Below are 20,462 nucleotides of genomic sequence, written 5' to 3' on the forward strand. Positions count from 1 at the left end.
TTTATTTTTAGAAGTAGATGAAAAAAAGATGTCAGATGAATTGAGAGCGTAGGAGAACTTGCGTGCTAATGCTGACTGGAGATTGTAAATTTAGCACCCTACAGACTCATTAGATGAAGAATTATCTCCTGTGTTTTTGCTGTGCCTCCTGCAACAAGACCTGCTAGACCTGCTGGACCAGAAACAACTTAGATACTTCTCTCCATGTTCCTCAGTGTATCAAGGTCCAGAGTCTATGCACAGAACCAGCTTTGTACCTCCTACAGATCTAATCTGCAATCAAATAACTCATCCATGTTAAATTGCAAATTGTGAGCAGCTAGAAGTTTCTAGACCAAATGCATGCAGAAACCACAATCCTCTCCTTCTCTGCCTTCTCCCTTCTTACTCAGACTGAAAGTAAACTAAAGTGTACGTTTGCGTGGGGTTGAAAAACATGTTCTTTCTCAGGGGAAACCTGTAGATTTTAAAGTTTACACCCATCTGCTAGAGTAACCACAGGTTCTTTTAGTCTCTTTTCCTACTCCTTTCCTTGGGAGCCGGCAGAGCCCACCTCAGGCTGCTTGAGTTGCACACCAGGCACAGATCAGCCTCGGTCAGGTCAGACGCAGCCTGTACCCTCCTCACAGAGCAAGCTCCCACTCCAGGGATTTGCTCTGGAAGCGCCGCGAGACGGCAATGCGGCTTGGAAAGGCAGCTCCGGGACCCTGCACGCCCCCCTGCGAGCCTCCTCTCCCCTTCAGTCACGGCTTCTGTTGCAGGAGGCTCAAGCATCACGCCGCACGGCAGGCACCAAGCGCGGCGGGCGCAGCAGAGGCGGGGGCTCCGCACGGCTCCCGCTGCTCGGCGCCGCTCGGGAGCCGCGGGCGGAGCTGAGCTGAGCTGAGCTGAGCTGAGCTGAACTGCGCCGGCCCCGCGCCCAGCACCCGCCGGGAAAGCCGAAGGAGCGGGCGGGAAGGAAAGTTCAAGAACCGCCGGGAAAGGTGCCGCCCTATGCGAGGAGTGGGCAACGCTGCAGCTGCGTGGCCGGGGGGCGGGTGTTCAAGGCTTGCAGTGGAAGGTTGAGCACATTTAACACTTTTGGTTTCCTTATTTATGGTGAAGATGATGGATACGATTCTAGCATGATTTTGTATTATTGGATTTTGCAAATGATTTGGCCGAATGTACCCTACCATCCGAGAGGGATGTACAGATACTGAGTAGCCCAGAATTAGACTGGTCTGCTAATTCCTGCAAATTTGTACTACTGTTTTTCATATTAAGAGGGAGCACCTATTTCTATTTATGTGTCCCTAAATACTCCAACAGCAGGCACAGAACGGTTCTACTTTATCTGGATGCATACAGACGGGCAAGCCACAGAGCTGACACTGATGTCTTTACCTTTCCTGGTCCTGGGTAACAAATGGCTTTCAAGCACACGGCTCCTAATGGGACCCCAAGCAAGGGATTGCCAAGCTCCCCGGGCTGAACGCTCGCTGTCGGCTCGGCAGTTCTATGCCCACCTGTACTACCTTTCCCGGGACCACCTAGTACTGCGTGGTGGACAAAAAGAATCTAAGCCATCCATCTGTACAGGGTTGCTAAAACTGAGGGGTCAGACGGGTTACTTTTATTTTAAGTGCAGCTTACAGTAAAGCCTTCCCCAGGGCAGGACACAGCAGCTCCTCCTCGCTGCCGGGCTGCGCTCCCCTGCATCACCAGCGAGAGGCGGGCGCACCTGCCCTGCAAGCTCGGCCCTGTAAAAGCGCGCCCTCCCTCTTCTCATGAATAAGCTGCTCTTCTTCTTCTTCCTCCTCCTCTTCTTCTCCTTCGCCCCCGCCACCCCGGAGTATAACGCGGCCAGGCGGCTGCCTTACCCCCGCTGTCCTCTCCGCCCCCGGGGGCGACGCACACTTTCACCCCAGCCGCTGGCACGGCCGGGCGCTTTGCGGCAGCAGCTCTAGAAACTTCTCGGTCCCTCCCTCTCCCCTCCCCTTCCTCCTCCTCGCCGAGCAGGGGCCGGCGCTGCGGCGAGAGCACCAGGGAAGGAGGCGTGCGGCGCCCGCCCCCACCCGCGCTGCCCGGAGCCGGAGGCGCAGCCAGGCGCTATCGCAGCCTCATCCCGGCGCTCAGCGCAGCACCGAGCCCGCGAGGCGGCCCTTCCCTGCGCAGAGGTGGCAGCGGCAGGCGGCATGACGGCGGAGGAGATGAAAGCGGACGGGGCTCCCCTGGAAGGGGTGGACATCACTCCCAAGCAGGATGAGGGCGTCCTCAAGGTACCGGGCGGCTGTTCCCCATCCCCATCCCCACCCTCCGCACTAGCTCGGAGGGGTCCCCTTGCCGGCGGGGAGCGGGGGCATTCCTCTTAGCCTGCGAGCGGGTGCTCCCCGAGCGCCTTGACCCCACCGGGCCCATTGTGTGCCCCGCGGGGAAGGGGACGAGGCGGTCCCCGGGTATCCGGGCAGGGCTGGCGCAGCGCGGGCGATTAAACAACAGCGGCGGAGGGCGGGAGCGCGCCCCGGCTGCGCAAGCGCTGCCCGGCTGGCTGCGGGGGCTCACCGCTCCTCCTGGCGGCTCCCCGTTTCTCCCGGGCGAGCCGGAGCCCGGGCTGCCCGCTGGGAGAGCTCGGGGTCACGGGGGGCTGTGCAGCGAAAAGGCGCTTCCCCCTGCGTTTGGGCTTTCCTCCGCCGTTTAGGGGGAGATGGGGAAGGCGGGCCGAGCTCTCTGTCCGGCTCGCTCGCGGCTTGTGTGGGTCTGGGTCCATCCCCGCCCCCCCCAGCACGTGTCCGGGGCCGGGAATTAAAGATGGAGCCCCGGCAGGGCACGTGTGCTCGGTGCCCGTCCCCGCCGTGCCCGGCCTGGGCCCCTCAGGCCCCGGGCATGGGCTCCGGGCCGCCCCCGGGCCCGGGGTGCGCGGTCCGGCGCTCGGAGCGGCCCGGCCGCCCCTCGGTGCCGCTGGGCCGGCGGCCGGGCAGGTCCCCGGCGCGGCCGAGGCGGAGCGGCTGCTCTCCTTTGTACTGGGAAGGCAGGCGATAAGGGCAGCGGGATTTATACCGTGAGGGGGAGTTGTGCGAACTTCCTCTGTCAGACGTTGCCTATTTCCATATCTCTAGAAACTTCCTTAGGCTCTGCTAAAAACTTCAGCGATTATTTAGAAGCGTTATTCAACCGCCGTAAAATGTCGAAGTTACGGTGTTGAGGGGGAGAAGGGGGAGCCACAGAAAAGGCAAAATTCTGGCTTTAACCTTTAGAGCCTTCTAAATTCTGGGTTCATTACGGAGGCGCTGTCTCCCGTTCGGGAGGGGTATTAAGGGAGCAGATTGAAGATGTTGGCGGCTGTATTTCTGCTTTTCCATGTTTCCTGCTAGCATGTTTAGGTGAGAATTTTTGGATTTTGCACATAGTACAGTATCAGGTCAGAGTTCTCATCTGCATGGCTGCCCAGGTCTCCCACAGCCCAGATCCCTTGAGCGTAGTAGAAGGGCAGTGGGAGTCTGCCCAATTCATGCAATACTTACTTTTTGCTGATGGAAAAGCAGCAGGTGTTTTTGGGTTGGTTTTTGGGGTTTTTTTTTGTTTGGTTGGTTTTTTTTTTTTTTTTTTGAGGAGGGGAGTAGAAAGCGAAGTGAGGTTGTGAAAATCGAAAAAATTGAGATTGTGACATAAGTAAAATAGCATAGAGGTCACAAAGTCCAGCCTTCATAGATTTTATTTTTACGTAATTTCTGGAGTGCAAAATGCATCTGCTGAAATCAAGTGTCTAGCTCTGAACTAACCTACACCAATTTTGTACTGGTATTGTTGCAGCGATTCCAGGAGTTTGTTTTTTTGCTCATTAGCTGATATCAGAATAGTATCCAGAGTTTTTAACCTGATACTGCTGAATATACCTGCACAATTCCTATAATAAGTAATTAAGTTTGGAAAGAAACCATTTGAAATGCCATATGAACTGAAAAATCCTGTTTCTCCATCTGAAAAGGAAATGTAAACCTTACAGAAAACAGGATTGTCATATTCACAAGTGAAACTTAAGTCTCTTCAAAATGGAAGAAATGCAAAAGAATAAACTGTATAAATAATGAAAATCAGATATTTGTTACTGTAGAATACCTTGCTATGGCACTACAGGAATATGGCATTTGGTAAAGTTTAGTAAATTTCCATTAAATGCAGTTACTTTTTCAAAATTACGTCAGACTGGCTGCTTTAAAGTGCTAGTTTGCATCTGCTTTATGCAGATTTCCAAATTGCATCTGCTAAGCTTGATGTAGGTCAGGTTGCTTACCTGATTCACATGTTTTTCTCATACTTCTCTGTTTCCTTATCTCTGGGAGAGTGGTTGCTTGAACTTTTGCCTTCCTTGGGGAGATATCAACAGATTGGTTTTGTAATGCTAATAACTGCCCTGGTGCAGGATTAAAGGGACGGTGTGCTGTGTGAGATCAGACATCCCTTTTCATGTTGAGCATCTTTTCCTTATAAAACAAGCAGCCAGGATTTTTTCTAGGTTTTGTTTGTTTGTGGGGGTATTTTTTTGTTTTAGGCTTTCAGTGAGGTGCTCTCAGCTTGTTCGTCTGACAGAAGCTGTCGGTGGTGAAGCTTTGGTTTTGGTTGGAGGGTCCTGGCATTCCAGCTGGATAGTCAGTTGCAGGGATGGTGGGAGGCCAGGTGGGAGATTGACAGTGGTCGGTTGCAGGAAACTGAAATTTGTGAAGGAGACTCCCAAAGGTCTGCCTCGTTCAGTGAAAAACATGATTGATAAAGAAACATGACATTTAAAGGAGGGATGCCCTGTAACTGCCCTTGAATAGATGTTTATCTTCTATACCAGAATGTTTTTCAGGTCTCCATGATGCAAGCAAATAGGGTCCTCCATTGGTCCCCTTTTGCCTGGCTGAGATAATGCAGAACTTTCACTTTGGGCTAGCTGGTTTCAGTCTGTATTGGGAAAAATTAAAAATTCAAATCTGAACTTCAGGAATCCTTTATGGTCAAGGCCTCATATCCTTGCCTGTGAGATATGTCACTATTATTCTCTGATTTTATATATGCTTCACATGAACGCCAGAGAGGTTGTCCCGACTTTTCTGGATAGTGCAGATTCATTTAGTACTTGTCTTGCTGGGCAGGCTGGGGATTTTCTTCTCCCTAAGAAGAAAATCAAATCCTTGCAGCTGTATGTGAGACAAAGGTGCTGGCTATCCATGTTAGAATTTTGGGGAAACAAAATTCTTGCAAAAAATAATTTTTAAGTGTTACACTGTAGGCTGGTAGAACTAACCTGCTTGGGGTGAGACACTGCTAATCTTCATTAAACTGCCTGGTTTAACTCGAATATTTCAGATTACATGTTGGAATAGACTTTGCAAGGAATGGACCACTTCGTTCTCTTAAGTGCTTTGCCTAGAACACTGAACTCGGGCATGATGATAGAGAGGTGATGAGGGAAATGCTTGAGTAAAGAAGAAAAAACCCTGCCTAATGCAGAGATCTGTAAGCTGATCACAACTGTTGCCTGTTAAATTCTTGTATCACAGCACAGCCATCTTGAGGTTCTGCATTTGCAGCGCTGCTAATCTGCAGAAAGAACAGCCAGTCCATTTCCAGGTGACTGAAAGAAACCTGCAAATCCTTTGTCTACTAAGGATGATAAGACACATATCTAGGTATTTGTGACTCATGTCCAGTGGGCAGGCAGGCTTGATTTCCTTGATGTTAATGCTGGTTGCTGTTTTCCTCAGGTTGTCAAGAGAGAAGGCAGTGGGACAGAGTCTCCGATGATAGGTGATAAGGTGATCGTCCATTACACGGGGTGGCTTCTCGATGGCACAAAATTTGACTCCAGTCTGGACAGAAAAGACAAATTCTCATTTGACTTGGGGAAAGGTAATATCTTGTGTTTGGTGCTGATCAGTTTTGGTAATAATCGAGACTGTATTTCCGTGTGTGGCTCCTTTGCTTTTCAAAACTGCCACTTAAACTTGTTTTCTCTTAAACTTGTATTCTCTTAGAATGGCCCCATCAGAATGGGAGATTTTTCTGAATGAGAGAACTGTGTAGCCCCTTAAAAGGCCTGCTGAAGAATTCACAGGTCTCAGACAGAGTACTCCAGGAGAACAAATTTGTCCTGAAATGTAGATATAAAGGGTGGTTAAATAGCCAGAATATGCATCTTTTTTGGTTGGGTTTTTTTGGGGGGCAGACCTCAGTTCAGGAGTGCTTAATTGTGGCCAGATACTAGGACAGGGTACACAGAGGCATCTGTCTTATGATGAAACACACTCTCTTTTCCACAAAATTCTCAAGTTAACCCAAATATGAATCTTTGAGTAGTGTATCTCTTCATTATCAAAATCTTTCATTTTTTGAAAATCTGAGCATTGTTATTTCTGCAAATCTTACTACTCAATCTTGTATTCTTCCCTGGAAGTTTCTTAGCTTCTTCTTTTTAAAAAATACATAATACCTCCTTTTTAAAAAGAGGTAAATTAATTGCAGTTCAATTTGAGGTGATATTAAGTGTACCTATTAATACAAGACCAATAGAAAGTCTGCTTGATGAGTCAAGAGGATCAGCAATTAGGACAGCTTGAGTAAGAGGGGAGTTTGTTACAGCTTTTCTTCCCTGTGAAAGGAATGCTACTACTTTCTTCCCCCTTTCTGTTACAAATGTGTGTAACTTTTAGTTTCCACTGGTGCTGTTCTTTGCCAGCTGATAAAAGTATCAACAGAAAAGTCTGTTGGTTTGGATTGTTTTCAAAACAGGAGCAGGCAATCTCTCACCCTAAGGCCTTCCTCTCGGAAGAGTTTATTGTTACTTCCTCACACTTGGAACTGTGCCAAGCACTTCAGTTGGTGTCTGTTCTGTTACTCTGTGAAAAGAGTTGTTACACCTGGAATGAAGAAATGTTTGGGCCTAATTTGGATCCCTGAGAAACTTTAGAATTTGATTAGGCTTAAAACCGATGTACATAAATGAGAGTGAGCACAAGTTCTTCAGTATTTCTGCTGCCTTAGCTTCTGTATCCTAAAAATGATGATGCTCAGTTTCACCTGATCATGCCTTTCATGTGTGATTGGCATTTGACTTGTACAGGTGAGGTGATCAAAGCATGGGACATTGCTGTGGCCACTATGAAGATTGGTGAAATCTGTCGGATTACGTGTAAACCAGAATATGCCTATGGCTCAGCTGGGAGCCCCCCAAAGATACCTCCCAATGCTACACTGATTTTTGAGGTAAGTGAGAGATGGTCACTAAAACAGTATGCTTGAAAATATGTGTGATTCAATGTCCTTTCAAAACAGGATTGTTACATTTTCTAAGGAAAATAACATGGTCCATTTTGGGTAGCGTGGACAAAATTTTAGTCTGGCTGACACTGCTCTGTAATGGCTTGGGTTCCCTTCTCTTTGAGTTTTTAAAACACTTCAATGATTTTCAGTGGTGAGTTGTAATTTTGCAGTTATTGGGTGATTTGCAGCAGTAAAGTGCAGGCTGGGAGGGCAGACTATTTCAGTGATAGACTGAAGTAGTTAAAATGAAATCTTTAATCCCTTCATAACACTTCAGCGTAATGATATATTAAATGTTGTGAGGTTTTCAAAAACAGGAAGAGCAATTAATGCCCTCAGTATTACATTTTTATACTTACTTGTGTTTTCTTTACAACATTAACATTACCTCTTATGAGCTATTTCAGGGAGAAAAGAGGTAATTGCCCCATGTGAACTGCTGGAATACAATATTTGAACAACCCTGCAATTACAAACTCTTTTCTGTAGAACTGAGCATTTCAGTCTGCCTTAAAGTACCATAAAACCAGTTTGGATTCAGGTTGCTGGTTCATTGCCAAAGTCTCTCTGTGCACCCAGGCTACACTGATCATTCCTGCCCCCATGGATGAAATCCAGTGCACTCACTCAGTGCCTGTGACAGACTGCAGTCTTGGGTTTGGCAGCTGGGTAACCCAGTTTGACAACTCACATGGCCAGCTGCTCTCTGGAGATGAGTTGTATGTCTTGGTGAGCATGGAGCCAGTTATCCTTGGTGTCTCTCAGCCTCACCAGGAAAGGAGAGATTTTATTTCCTACTGACCTTAAAAGTAATTTTCTCCCACATCTTCTGCCTCCTTCCCCAAAGGGGGTGGAAATAGCAGCTGTCTCTTGTGTGTTATTTCAGAAGTGAGAATGGTTGCTCAGAATGATGAGACTTGTATTTGATTTTTCCATGTAGGATGACATTAAAGCTGTTTCTGGAGCATATCTTGACAGTCTCAACAGGGTTTGGAGAGGATGGATTTTTCTGACTGTTGAAACAGTTCAATTTGCCAACAATTGTTTCAAAATAAATTCTACCCGAGAGAAGGCAGACTCTTAAGTGTAATTTTTAAAATTACTTTCCTCTAAAGCACTTAATCAATGGAATGGAATCCTACAATTGGGGCATAAGGAAAGCTTTAAAATTGATGATTGCTCTGAGATTCAATGTTTTATCTAATATCTGAGAAAGGTGAAAATAGCTCATGGAGTTATTCAAAGACTGAAAGTCGGTTTAGATTTTATTTGAAACAGTGAGTGTCTGTTAAGAAGGGTAAATTATACATAGTCATTTAGGTTGGAAAAAACCTTCAAGACCATTGACTCCAGTCAGAAATCTGGCGCTGCCAAGTCCATCACTAAACCATTAACCCAACCCAGTGCCACATCTACACCTAAATACCTCCAGGGAGGGTGACTCACCCACTTCCCTGGGCAGACTGTTCTAATGCTAATATCCATTCTAGACCTCCCCTGGTGCACCTTGAGGCCATTTCTTCTTGTTCTGTGACTTGTTACTTGGAGGAAGGGACTGACCCCATCTGGCAACAGCCTCCTTTCAGGGAGTTGTAGAAAGTGAGAAGGTTCCCCCCAGGACCCCTCTTTCTCTCCAGGCTAAACACGCCCAGCTCTCTCAGGCAGCTCCTCATGGGCCTTGTGCTCCAGTCCCTTCACCAGCTCTCTTGCCCTTCTCTGGACACACTCCAGAACCTCAGTGTCCTTCCTGAAAGGCCCAAAACTGAAGACAGGATTTCAGGTGTGGCCTCACCAATGCCTAGTACAGGGTGACAATCACTGCCCTGGTCCTACTGGCCACACCATTGCTGATACAGGCCAGGTGCCATTGGCCTTCACATAATTGGATATTGAATTTGCTTTGCATTTGGATAGTGTATTTGCTTTTTTTTTTTTTCATGGATTTGTGAGTAATAGGATTAAAGATATATTCTGTATGGAAGGATTAAAAAAATATGGCTAGCAGGTATTGTCCACTAAGGGATGAGACAGCTTACTCACTTTGAGTATATCAAAATTAATACCATTATTTCTGAAAAATAGTATCATGTAGAGCTGCTCATAAACATCATTTTCTTTCATAGAAATCTGATGTTGTTTGTGGCTTAGTTGTATTGGATCAAACTACCCATGTTGGAGTGCTGTGTGCTTCTATGCAAGTGATACCAGGTGTAATCAGGGCTGAGCTGATGATTGAAATGCAGGCTAAAAGCTCAAGGCCTTCTACCTAGGCAGCGCAGTGGGGCATTCTTAAGGGCTAAGCGCTGCTATAGAGGATGCACGTGGACAGCAGAAAGCAGAGAAACTTTTATTGTCCTTCAACAAGAGGTAATTCCTAACATTGAGATAAATAAAAGCATGAACTGCAAGATGGGATTTGGTCTATCAGGCTGTACTCCTTAGTCCATCCCATGCAGTCTCCCAGGTTATTCACTTCCCACTGGACTTCTCTTGATGCTGCCAGTCTGGCCCCTCCATTTTCTGGGTGTGCTTTTAGATAAAAGTAGTTTCATTCATGGGTCTCAGTATCCCCTCATGCCTGCCTGAGCAGTTATGTTGAAGTGAAGAGGGGAGAATGAAAAGAAAGAAAAGGACCGAAGCTGCCTGTGATGGTTTTGTGCTTTCCTAACAGAATAGCCTGGGGCTCACTGGCTGCAACTAGTAAGCAGTGCTGGGTGTGTCCTGACTGGGGGTGTGGGTTGGAAATTAGATCCAGAAAATTTTCCCAAGTTTTTCTAGGTTAAAGTAGTTTCTGGCTAGTATGACTCTCAAGCAGCAAAAGTCTCTTTAAGTTACCGCTTTTTTTTTTACCTAGGTTTACTTCATATTACTTAACACAATATCCTTAACAGCCAGATTCTTTTGCAAGTGCCTATCACCATACCAAATTTTCATACAAGCTGCTTTACAAAAGACCCTCTAAAACTTATATTAAAAGATTTTGTATCTATATCATCACGCCAGCATTTCTTTATGACAAGAAATAATGCATGTCCATGGAAAGACTTTTTCTTTTTTGATCTGGTGGTGGTTTTGTTTTTTCTTCCTCATGATTACTTTTGATGAACAATATAAATAGCTAGATTATTCCATAGAATAGTGTTGTTCAGGCTGGGGGGGAAAAAAAAAGGGGGAAGTACAGACCTGTATGGTCATCAGTAGGATGTTCAGGCATTACTTTTTTAAGACTGACTAAAAAGAAAGACTGGAATATTATTTGTTAGTAGGTATCAATTAAAATAAAAAGTGGAAGTACTGGTGGGTATTTGGTTCATTTTGCATTCCAGTTATCTCAAGTCCAGTGTCAGGAACCTTCAGAGCATTAGCTCTGAACTTTTATTTTTTTAGTGAGGTAGTCTAAACACTACTGATTATAATGGCTTGCTTTTTTGTGCTTGGGAATAGTTTTCACTATTGTTTTACTCAAAATAGGATATGATTTTTTTTTTCTTCATAGCAGCAATTACAAATACCTTTTGTAACTAGACTGTGTTTCTATGTCATTGTGGTACTCCCACTTGAAACTATGATTTACATTTACTTGGGAAGGCATGTGAAGATTCAGACTGGATACCTGTCTCCTACATTAACACTAGCTCTTAAAAATCCTAAACAATTTGTTGCAGCAGTGAGTTTAAAGTTTCAGAGGTCTCTGAAGAATAAATCCTGTGAGTTACTAAATTGGTCTAATGAGAATAAATGCAAGGATTTTCTTCCTTCCACAGATAGAACTTTTTGAGTTCAAGGGGGAGGACCTCACTGATGAAGAAGATGGTGGCATCATCCGAAGAATCCGTAAGAAAGGGGAGGGCTACTCCAGGCCCAATGAGGATGCACTTGTGGAGAGTAAGTGTGTTGTTACACAAATAATGAATGGATTTACAGTGAGGGATGGCAGAACCTTTTCACAATCTACAACTGCATGTCCTGAGGGAGAGGAATACTTGGCTTCTCTTTTCTGTACCAACTTAACAACCTAGAGTAAGCTTTTCTTCTCCTGTTTCCAGCAAGGTTTACATTTTCCAGCAACAACCATGTTTTGTGGTGATACTGAATCTGTTGAAGTGCTTATCTGATAACAAAAGGTGATTGAGTCTCATAAAGTATTTCCATGTGCTGAGGAACAAAAGGGGAAGTCATTCTGGCACTTGTTGTCAGAGTGGAAAAAAACAAACACTTAAATGAACAACAAAAAAAGAGGGTTTGTTAAATTGAACAGCAGAAATTCTGTTTGCTGCCAATATCTGCTACACCACAGGTAGCTGCTGAAAGAGAAAAGGCTGTTCAGAAGGAGGCTTTGGCACCTGTGTTTGCTGCCTGCCTGTGTAGAACTCCCTGTGCACCCCTGGGTATCTGCCCACTGCTGTACATGGATACCTTCTGATTTCTCTCCCCGTTGGTTTTTGCTACCAGTCCAGTTTGAAGGCCGACATGGAGATCGTGTTTTTGACAAGCGGGAATTGCGGTTTGAGATTGGAGAAGGTGAAAACTTCGATATTCCTCATGGTCTGGAGAAAGCAATTCAAAAAATGGAGAAATCAGAGGAATCTGTGTTTTATCTGAAGCCCAGGTATGCTGTTTCTGGTGTTTGATACCATCATCTGGCAAGAAAGAAATATTTTGTTATAATGCCTTTCAGCTTTTTTTGAGTGCTGTGGTAAAAACTTGGATCAGCCCCAAAAGTTCATGTATGAGAAGTATCGTGCTTTGCCACTTCATAGTGAAGCAGTAGCAGTCCAGAAAAAATTTACTTAAGTCTCTGTAATGTTGACCTCTGAATATTTTTGAAAAACATTGTTGCTCTCGAGCTTGGATTTTTGTGATCCCTCTTCATAACTGATTACTGTAAAACAGTGCATATGTAGACTTGGATATAGGCAGAATTTTATCTTTACCATGAGAACACATCTGAAACAAGTGGAATTGCACAGATTGTTTTCATCAAACTTTAATTTATTTCAGTCTTTTATTTATTTTTTTTAAACTGTAGCTGAGCCTGATGGGAGCAGAAAAGGAAAGCAATCTGATCTAGAGGGTTTTCCTGCTAATATGCAGCTCTTTCTGGAATTGCATAGCAGTACCTTTTAGTAAGCATTTCCTGTTTAGCAGCTGGTTAGCAGTGTCTTAAGTGTACAGCTGCTCACCTAATCTTGGTATTTAGTCTCTTTGCTTTTCTAAGAATAGAACTAAAATACAGGTGCTCTGAATGCAACACTCAGTTTCAGACCATGAATATTAAATATGATAGGTGTAACTTGAAAGCTAGTTGTTTTGGTTTGGCTTTTTTTTTTTTTTTTTGATGAAGGGATTACTTTCTTTTCCTTGAAGTGAACTAAAAAACTAAGATAATAGGAGCTGCTAAAAGATTAATGAAGTCATTACTAGGTTTCTCTTACTTTCTTCTACCTTGTACTTGCTAATTTAGAATTGTACCTAGAATTCTTCAAGCCTTTGTCTTGTAATAATAATTTATGTGCATCCCAAATTTGCATGGGGTTTTTGTCTCCGTCTTCCTATGTAGTAAATATAGCTGGATGGATAGTTCTGAACTCTATAATTTTTGTTTCTCCCTCCCCACCCCTATTTTACAGCTATGGTTTTGGAAGTGCTGGGAATGAGAAATTTAAGATCCCTCCAGATGCAGAGCTGCAGTATGAAGTGAAACTCAAAAGCTTTGAAAAGGTGAGAGCAAGAGATGAAATCCTAAAGAGATCCAGGACTGGGGGAAGAAGTGGGAGTGCAGCTTAAATGATGACAATGGAATCTTTGAATGGTGATGTGAAACAGGGAGGCCACTGTTGCCAGAGATGATGCTGACATGCTGGGGCTCTTGACTGAAATGGTCCTTATTCTTTCTGTATCCCTGTGTGTTGCCATCTCATGTGCTCTAGGCTGGTTTCCATGAGCAGTGCAAAGCTCTGCTTTGCCAGACTTATCTCAACCATACTGTTAGTGGGAAACAGCATAGCTACTTGATTTCCCTAAAAGTGGTATTGAAGTTGACTGGACCTGTTTCTGTTTGGGTAGGCTAAGGAGTCCTGGGAAATGAACACGGATGAGAAGTTGGAGCAGAGCTCTATCGTGAAGGAGAGAGGCACTCAGTACTTCAAGGTAAGTTACAGTACCCAAGTAATAATAGCATTTCTTGGTCCATGTCATGAATTGATGATGTTTACAGCTTCTGTAATTTCTGATGGTGTTCATGGTATTCTGTGAGATTTTACAGGGAGAGCTAGAGGAGAATGTGTCTTAAAAAAATTGAAACTCAGTTGGATTATCCAAAGAACTGACTCTGCAGGGAGCTGTCTGTTAGAGCTGTTTGCTCTATCTACAGATAACACTGTAGGGTGTGCAGTGTTTGAGTTCCTGCTGTGGGACAGTGCTATGTGTGAACAACATTCATTTGGGTAGAGATGTGTGGAAAAGCTGTTTAAAACAATTTCAGTAGCTAAAGGAAGAGTTTCCTATTGTCTTTGTATTGCGTTTTGAGGATTCCCCATCTTCCCTTATTTTTGCATCAATAGTTTAATATAAAGGTAGGAGTTCAGTGAAGTATCAATGCTGGCATATACCCCTAGCTCTGGTGGGGAACCAGTTAAGTATTCCTAAAGATTTTCTGATCCTGTGCAGGAATGGCTCTCGGAAGTATTTTTGATGATAGATGTTACTTTTTGATCAAATGGGGTTTTTTAGATGTATTGCTCAAGGCAGGCAAAAGGGATCAGAAGGAGATAAAAAGTTCCTGTGGTGAGCTTTGTGATAATTGAGCTGCCTTGTTTACAGGAGGGGAAATACAAGCGGGCAGCATTACAGTATAAGAAGATTGTGTCGTGGCTGGAGCACGAGTCGGGACTCTCTGAGGAGGAGGAGTCAAAAGCCAAAAGCCTGAGGCTTGCTGCCCACCTTAACTTAGCTATGTGCCATCTCAAGCTAAAGGAGTACTCCCAGGCTTTGGAGAACTGCAACAAGGTAGTAGGAGTTAATTTATTCTTAAATTGCACAAACACTCTGACGGTTTATCTTGCTTTAAGCATTTTAGGGACAACAGGCCAGTGTGGTGTTTGGTCTCTCTTACGAGCTGTCATTTGAGTAGTATGGAATTTTTAGTGTACTAAAAATATCCAACAGATTATTTTCATAATTGGTGCCCTTTGAACATCTTCTGCTAACTCGTTGCTACATTGAGAATATTCAAGTATTTAGAAATAAGGAACACTTAAGATGTGGTGAAGGTAGTCATGTTGGCAAAGGTCTTTCAAACAGCAGGATTACTCCCTGACTAAATCTTAGCCTTGCTGGTTCTCTTGTCAAATAGCCTACTATATTAATTCCTCTTTGCACTTACTTCTACTGTATTCCACTGACTTTATTAGTAAGTCCTGACAAGACTCATAAGTCTACATCAGAAGGTGCAGTTCCTAGCAGTCGCTGGTGTTCTGACTGCATATAATTTTTATAAAAGAGAAATAATTACTGGATGTGGCTTTGGTTTTTTTGAATGCAGGCACTCGAGTTGGATAGCAACAATGAAAAAGGCCTTTTCCGGCGTGGAGAAGCTCACTTGGCTGTCAATGACTTTGAATTGGCCCGAGCGGACTTCCAGAAAGTGATACAACTTTATCCAAGTAACAAAGCTGCCAAAGTGCAACTGGTGACTTGTCAGCAAAAAATACGGGAGCAGCATGAGAAGGAGAAGAAGATGTACGCCAACATGTTCCAAAGGCTCGCAGATAAAGACTTAAAGGTAAGTGACACTACTCCGAACATCACAGGAGGTGGTGTCATGTGTTAGACAAGAAACAGTGGTTTAGGTACTCACCTTGCTTCTTATTACAGATAATTACAGCAGGAGAACACTCAAATAGGACACTGCTTTGGGGAGCAGGGATGGAAATCAAAATGCCAACAGTCAGAATTATTAGGCCATCTTGTTTGAACAGGAAAACCAGGAGTACCAACCATTGCACAGAAAGCTTTTATCTATTTCAACTGAATTTGCCACAGAACAGTGTTAATCAGAAGGCAGTTGAAGTGATGAGGTGCAAACATGACAGTGTTCTAGAGGAATAGGTGCTTTTTGCACTTCTAGAACCTGTTGCAAAGAACAGGCTGTTCTGGTGCCTGGGGTGCCCATCTAGTGAGAGCTTGGGTCTGTCATACAGAGGGTGCTGAGCACCATCTTGCTTCTCACAGAGACATTAGGATGTGGTTGATGGTCTCCATTACAAATGTCACAGATAGATTATGGAGTGTCAGAAGATTGATTGATTTTTCTGCTGTGCGCATGGTTTTCCTAATAAGCTTTCACTAGAATTTTAGGAAATGCTAGTTCAGTTAATAATGGCAGTATGTAAATACAGGTTATAACAAGATTGTATTAGCTAGCAAGAAACGTTTCAGGTTACTGGTAAGAATCACATATCCTAAGAAAACCTTCTGGTTCTTTTCCTTAAATCTGATGGTCTAGAAGGACAAGATGGACCTGTAACTTCTCAGACAAATCTGGGATTTATGTCACTCAAATTTCCTCAGTAACAATGGGGAGTACAGAAGCTTGTATCTTGTGAGGTTACTTTCACCTTACCAGAATATGCATGGAGAACATAAAAGATTGCCAAATACTGGTATGTTAATTTGCTTTGATTAACTGTGTTATTGAGTCTTTCCAGAGGCATGTATCCTGACAGTTCAGCCACTTCAGACTGTCAGCTGACAATTTCCTACATGAAATGCTTCACTCTGTCTCTTCTCTTTTTGGCTAAAGCAGTGTGATGTCAACAGTCCTTGTGTATTGGAGCTTAAAAAAAAGTGTTCTGTCTGTCCTTCTAGACACAGTGATGTAAAGTCACACAGTATCTTAATTTTGGTAGGCTTTAATAAAAAATCTCAGAAATACAAAGATACAGCAACTAAAGTAGAATTATTTCACTGTTGGTTATCTTCACTTCTGAAATGGCAGGATTTAATTGCCAGCTGTCAGGCTCTGTTGTGAAGGATCCTTTCAGCTAGCACAGCTGCTGGGAATTTGGCTTCCTCCACTAGGTGTGGGATACAGCAAGATCTGTTGAGATAGGAAGAGTGGATTGCTGAAACAAGCTCTACCCACTAAAAGTTTAAAAACCTTGAGCTTTCTTCAGCTCCTAAGACCGATAATTGGAGTAGTAGAGTAATATTCTTGGCAAAAGGCAGACTCATAGTCTTTGCACTGCAGACTGTTTGGGATATTGGAAAAACATTGCACTTAGTCCCAATTTCCCTATCTGCTTGAGATAGCATCAGTTTAAAGTTGCAGAATCCTTTAGGTTGGACTCCAACCAAATGTAAATGGAACATTATTGTTTGGCATCTAACACTGGACACAGGATTTGAGGTGTGGCCTCACCATTGCAAAGTACAGGAGGACAATCCCTGCCCTGATCCTGCTGGACGCACTATTGCTGATAGAGGCCTGGATGCCACTGGCCTGGTGAATTCTTCCCAACAAGTTAGATGATCTTGGGAATGTGCAATGTGCTGTTTTTTTTTTTTTTTTTTCTCTGAGCCATCTGTCCTGCCTTAAATGGGTATGGTTTTATATGAAATGGGATTGATGGAACTATAAACTCTAAAGGATGCTTTCTCTCTGGGCCAGTCTTGAGTTAGTTTTCTTGCAAGAAAAGCTTGTTTTCCTCTTACTGCATTTATAGTGTTGCTTTACTCTAGCTCCAACCGTGTCTGTTAGTGGTGGTGTAGTAGAAGTTCAAAGTTCTGGAGAAGAGAGTTTGTTTACTAAATGTCTTCTGATTGGTAAGAAGATAGTGTGGACTGCAGTTCTGATGTTCCTGACACAGTCTGTTAAATTCAACAGCCACTCTTGCATCAGTAGTTCCTTTCATTAATTTGAAAAGTTCAGATATGTAAAGTGTGAATTTTTGAAGGTCAGGGTGTTTATCACCTTATCTTAAGCCCAGAATTGGTAGCTAACAGATTTTCTGTGGAGAGAAGTCTTAACTCTTGTGTGCTTTGTGGAATGCTTCCAAGGATGAAAAATTGACTTTTGATGCATGAATGTTCTTTTAAATGGGATTTTGTGTTGCAGCCAAATTGATGTGAGATTTTAAGGATTCTGCCTGTCCCCCCACCCCACTCTCCCAGCATTGTATGCTTAAGACTTTCTTTTTGTTTGGTTCTTATCTAAGATCATCATAAAACAGATGGCTCAGGATGCTGGGCTGGCAGGTGGAATAGAAATTCCATTGCACTAGGTTTTGAGATGAGCAAGCCAAGATATTTTCACCTCCCTTTACTGTGCTTGGAAATTATTGCTAGGTCAGGATGGGCTGGTTATGTCCTATTGTAAAAGCTGACCTTGGGGCCCTACCTCATGGCTCTGCCTTCCACACCTTTTTATGAGGAAGATACACAAGGAGACGGCTTTAGAGCAGCCGTATTGTCAGGTCATCATATCTTCTTCCAGTTAAACTCTTGCACAGGACATCCAAATCACTGTTTTTGAGTTTGAGGTGTCTCTTCACAAAACTGGTAGTCCAACAAAGATATTTCTTATGCAGAGTGCAAGTGTGCCTCGTACAAGTTGGGTCAGGGTAAGCCATGGGAAAATGGCTGAAAATTAAAGACATTAGTATTGAAGCAGGGCAAAAGCAGTTCCTGCAGAAGCTTCATAAATGAATTTCATTTAAAAGGCTTCTAAGAAATTCTTGTGTGGCAAGTGGGTGCAGGCCACGTTAAGAATCATAACCACCTAATACCAGTATTATATTTTGGCTTCCTCTACACTGCTTCTGGTTTCTTAAATGCATGAAAATTTTTGGTTGCTTTTGGCTGAAGATCCTAATACCTTAACTCAGTCTGGCAGGGTAGACAAGCTTTCCAAGTAATAAGAATCAAACAATCTTTGTGCTAGCAATTTTGTATAACATATTAATATATTTCTTCTTTGTCTCTCTGTTTAGTCATCTGCTACTCTTCAGACAAGCCACACTGAAGATGCAGAAATGAAAGATGCGCAGAATGGAGTTGAAGATAAATCAGAAGTTGAAGCAGAAGCATAAGAAAACCCCTATTCCATTAGTTTTGTAAATGAAAGAATTTCCAGTGAATTAGACCTTTATTTTTCTACCTGGTTGGATAGTGGCTTCAAGGGAGCAGAGGCTGAAGCCACCATGCCACAGTCAGTTACAGCTTTATGTGGCTGTTCAAGAAGCTGAGTGGCAGCATAAATCTGGCTTAATCCTAGTGACTTTATTTATTCATTCAGCCTCTGTTACTGTTTGGGTTCTGTCTGGATTTACTTTGCTTGGTTTATTTGCATTTTCATAGAATCATAGAATGGCTTGAGTTGGAAGGGACCTCAAAGATCTAGTTCTAACTCCCCCTGCCATGGACAGGGACACCCTTCACTAGACCAGGTTGCTCAGAGCTTCATCCAGCCTGGTCTTGGACACTTCCAGGGATGGAGCATCTACAGCTTCTCTGGGCAGCCTGTTCCAGTGCCTCACCACCCTAAGAGTAAAGAATTTCATCCTAATAACTAATCTTAACATGCCCTCTTTCAGTTTGAAGCCATTCCCCTTTGTGCTGTCACTACTTGCCCTTGTAAATAGTCTCTCTCCATGCTTCTTGTAGGTTCCCTTTAAGGTACTGGAACACCACAGTTCTGGTATCCCAAAGCCTTCTTTTTTCTGAACAATTCCAGTTCTCTCAGCCTTGTCTTATAAGGAGAGGTGCTTCATCCCTCTAATCATCTTGGTGGGCTTGCTCCAGAAGGTCCATGTCTTTGCTGTGCTGGGGACCCCTGTCACCAGAGGTGGATGCAGTGTTCCAGGAGGGGTCTCACCAGAGTACAGGGTGAAAATCCCCTCCCTTCCCTGCTGCCCATGCTGCTTTGGATGCAGCCCAGGTTACAATTGGCTTCTGGGCTGTGAGTGCACATTGCCAGCTCCTGTCCAGCCCCTCATCCAACAGCACCCCCAAATCCTTCTTGGCAGGGCTGCTCTGGATCTGTTCATCCCCCAGCCGTTATTGATACCAGGGGTTGCCCCATCCCAGGTGCAGCACCTTGCACTTGGCCTTATTGAAGCCTCATAAGTTTCACATGTGCCCACTTCTCAGGCTTGTCCAGGTCGCTCTGGGTGGTATCCTGTCCTTCATGTGTGTCAAGGGGACTGCTCAGCTTTTAGCAGTCACCTGCAGATTTGCTCAGGGTGCACTCTACCCCTTCATCCATGTCATTAATGGAGGTGATAGTAGCACTGGTCCAGGTATGGACCCCTTAGGGACACCACTTGTCACTGGTGTCTACTGGGATGCTGAGCCGTTGACCACTAGCCTGTAGATGCGACCATGCAACCAATTTCTTACCCATCAAACAGTCCACCCATTGCAGCTATCTCTGTCCAATTTAGAGAGTAGGATGTTGTGGGGTGCTGTGTCTTAAGGCAGAAAATTACAGAAATGAAGTTAAATGACACCTGTAGCCCTTTCCTTGTCCATTGATGGAGTCACTCCATCATTGAAGGCCGCTAGGCTGCTCAGATGGTTCTTGCCCTTGGTGAAGCCGTGCTGGCTGTCCCTGGTCACCTCCCTGTCCTCCATAGCATCCAGGATGATGTGCCTTAGCATAGCATCCAGGAGGATCTGTTCCGTGATCTTCCCAGGCACAGAGCTGAGGCTGACAGGTCAGTAGTCCCCAATTTGTCATCAGCGTTTTTCTGTCTGGTTCTAGCTTACTTTAATCTCAGGCTCTGCTTTCTAAATTTATTTCCTTGATTTGCTTCAAGTAATCAGCTTTTTTCAGGAGTCCTCATGCAAGACTTAAGAACAAATTGGCACTCCCAGTTCTTCTGCCTTGGGATTGCCCTCTCCCCCTGTTCAGTAGGGAGTCCCTTCCATTAATTTTGTAGCCTTTCTTGTATGCCTCCTTTTTGCAAATTGCTGAAGGTGAAGACTATGAAGTCACAGCTTAAGTAATAAAGCTCCAATTAAACTCAAGAAAACTAAACTTTTCGTGGGTTTTTATTGGAATTTGCGCAGAATTGAGAGAATATACTGTCCTTTGGTCAGTGTTTTCTTGTCCACATAGCCAGTGTCCTGATTATTTTTCTCTGTTGTTTGTTCATTACCATAGAAAATTCCCATAA

At 44.1% G+C, this 20,462-nt stretch overlaps 1 protein-coding gene across 1 annotated transcript; it reads left to right on the forward strand.

The window, feature by feature from the left end:
- Positions 1-1,979: 1,979 nt before the first annotated feature.
- Positions 1,980-20,323, forward strand: FKBP4 (FKBP prolyl isomerase 4). Its single transcript, XM_084226554.1, has 10 exons — positions 1,980-2,261; positions 5,730-5,874; positions 7,085-7,227; positions 11,049-11,169; positions 11,737-11,893; positions 12,915-13,005; positions 13,351-13,434; positions 14,107-14,292; positions 14,828-15,067; positions 18,276-20,323. Exons 1-10 carry the CDS (start codon positions 2,178-2,180, stop codon positions 18,372-18,374), a joined length of 1,350 nt encoding a protein of 449 aa, XP_084082680.1. The 5' UTR covers positions 1,980-2,177; the 3' UTR covers positions 18,375-20,323.
- Positions 20,324-20,462: the final 139 nt, after the last annotated feature.

This window comes from Fringilla coelebs (assembly GCF_963513975.1).
Source record: "Fringilla coelebs genome assembly, chromosome: 2".
Lineage (NCBI taxonomy): Eukaryota > Metazoa > Chordata > Aves > Passeriformes > Fringillidae > Fringilla > Fringilla coelebs.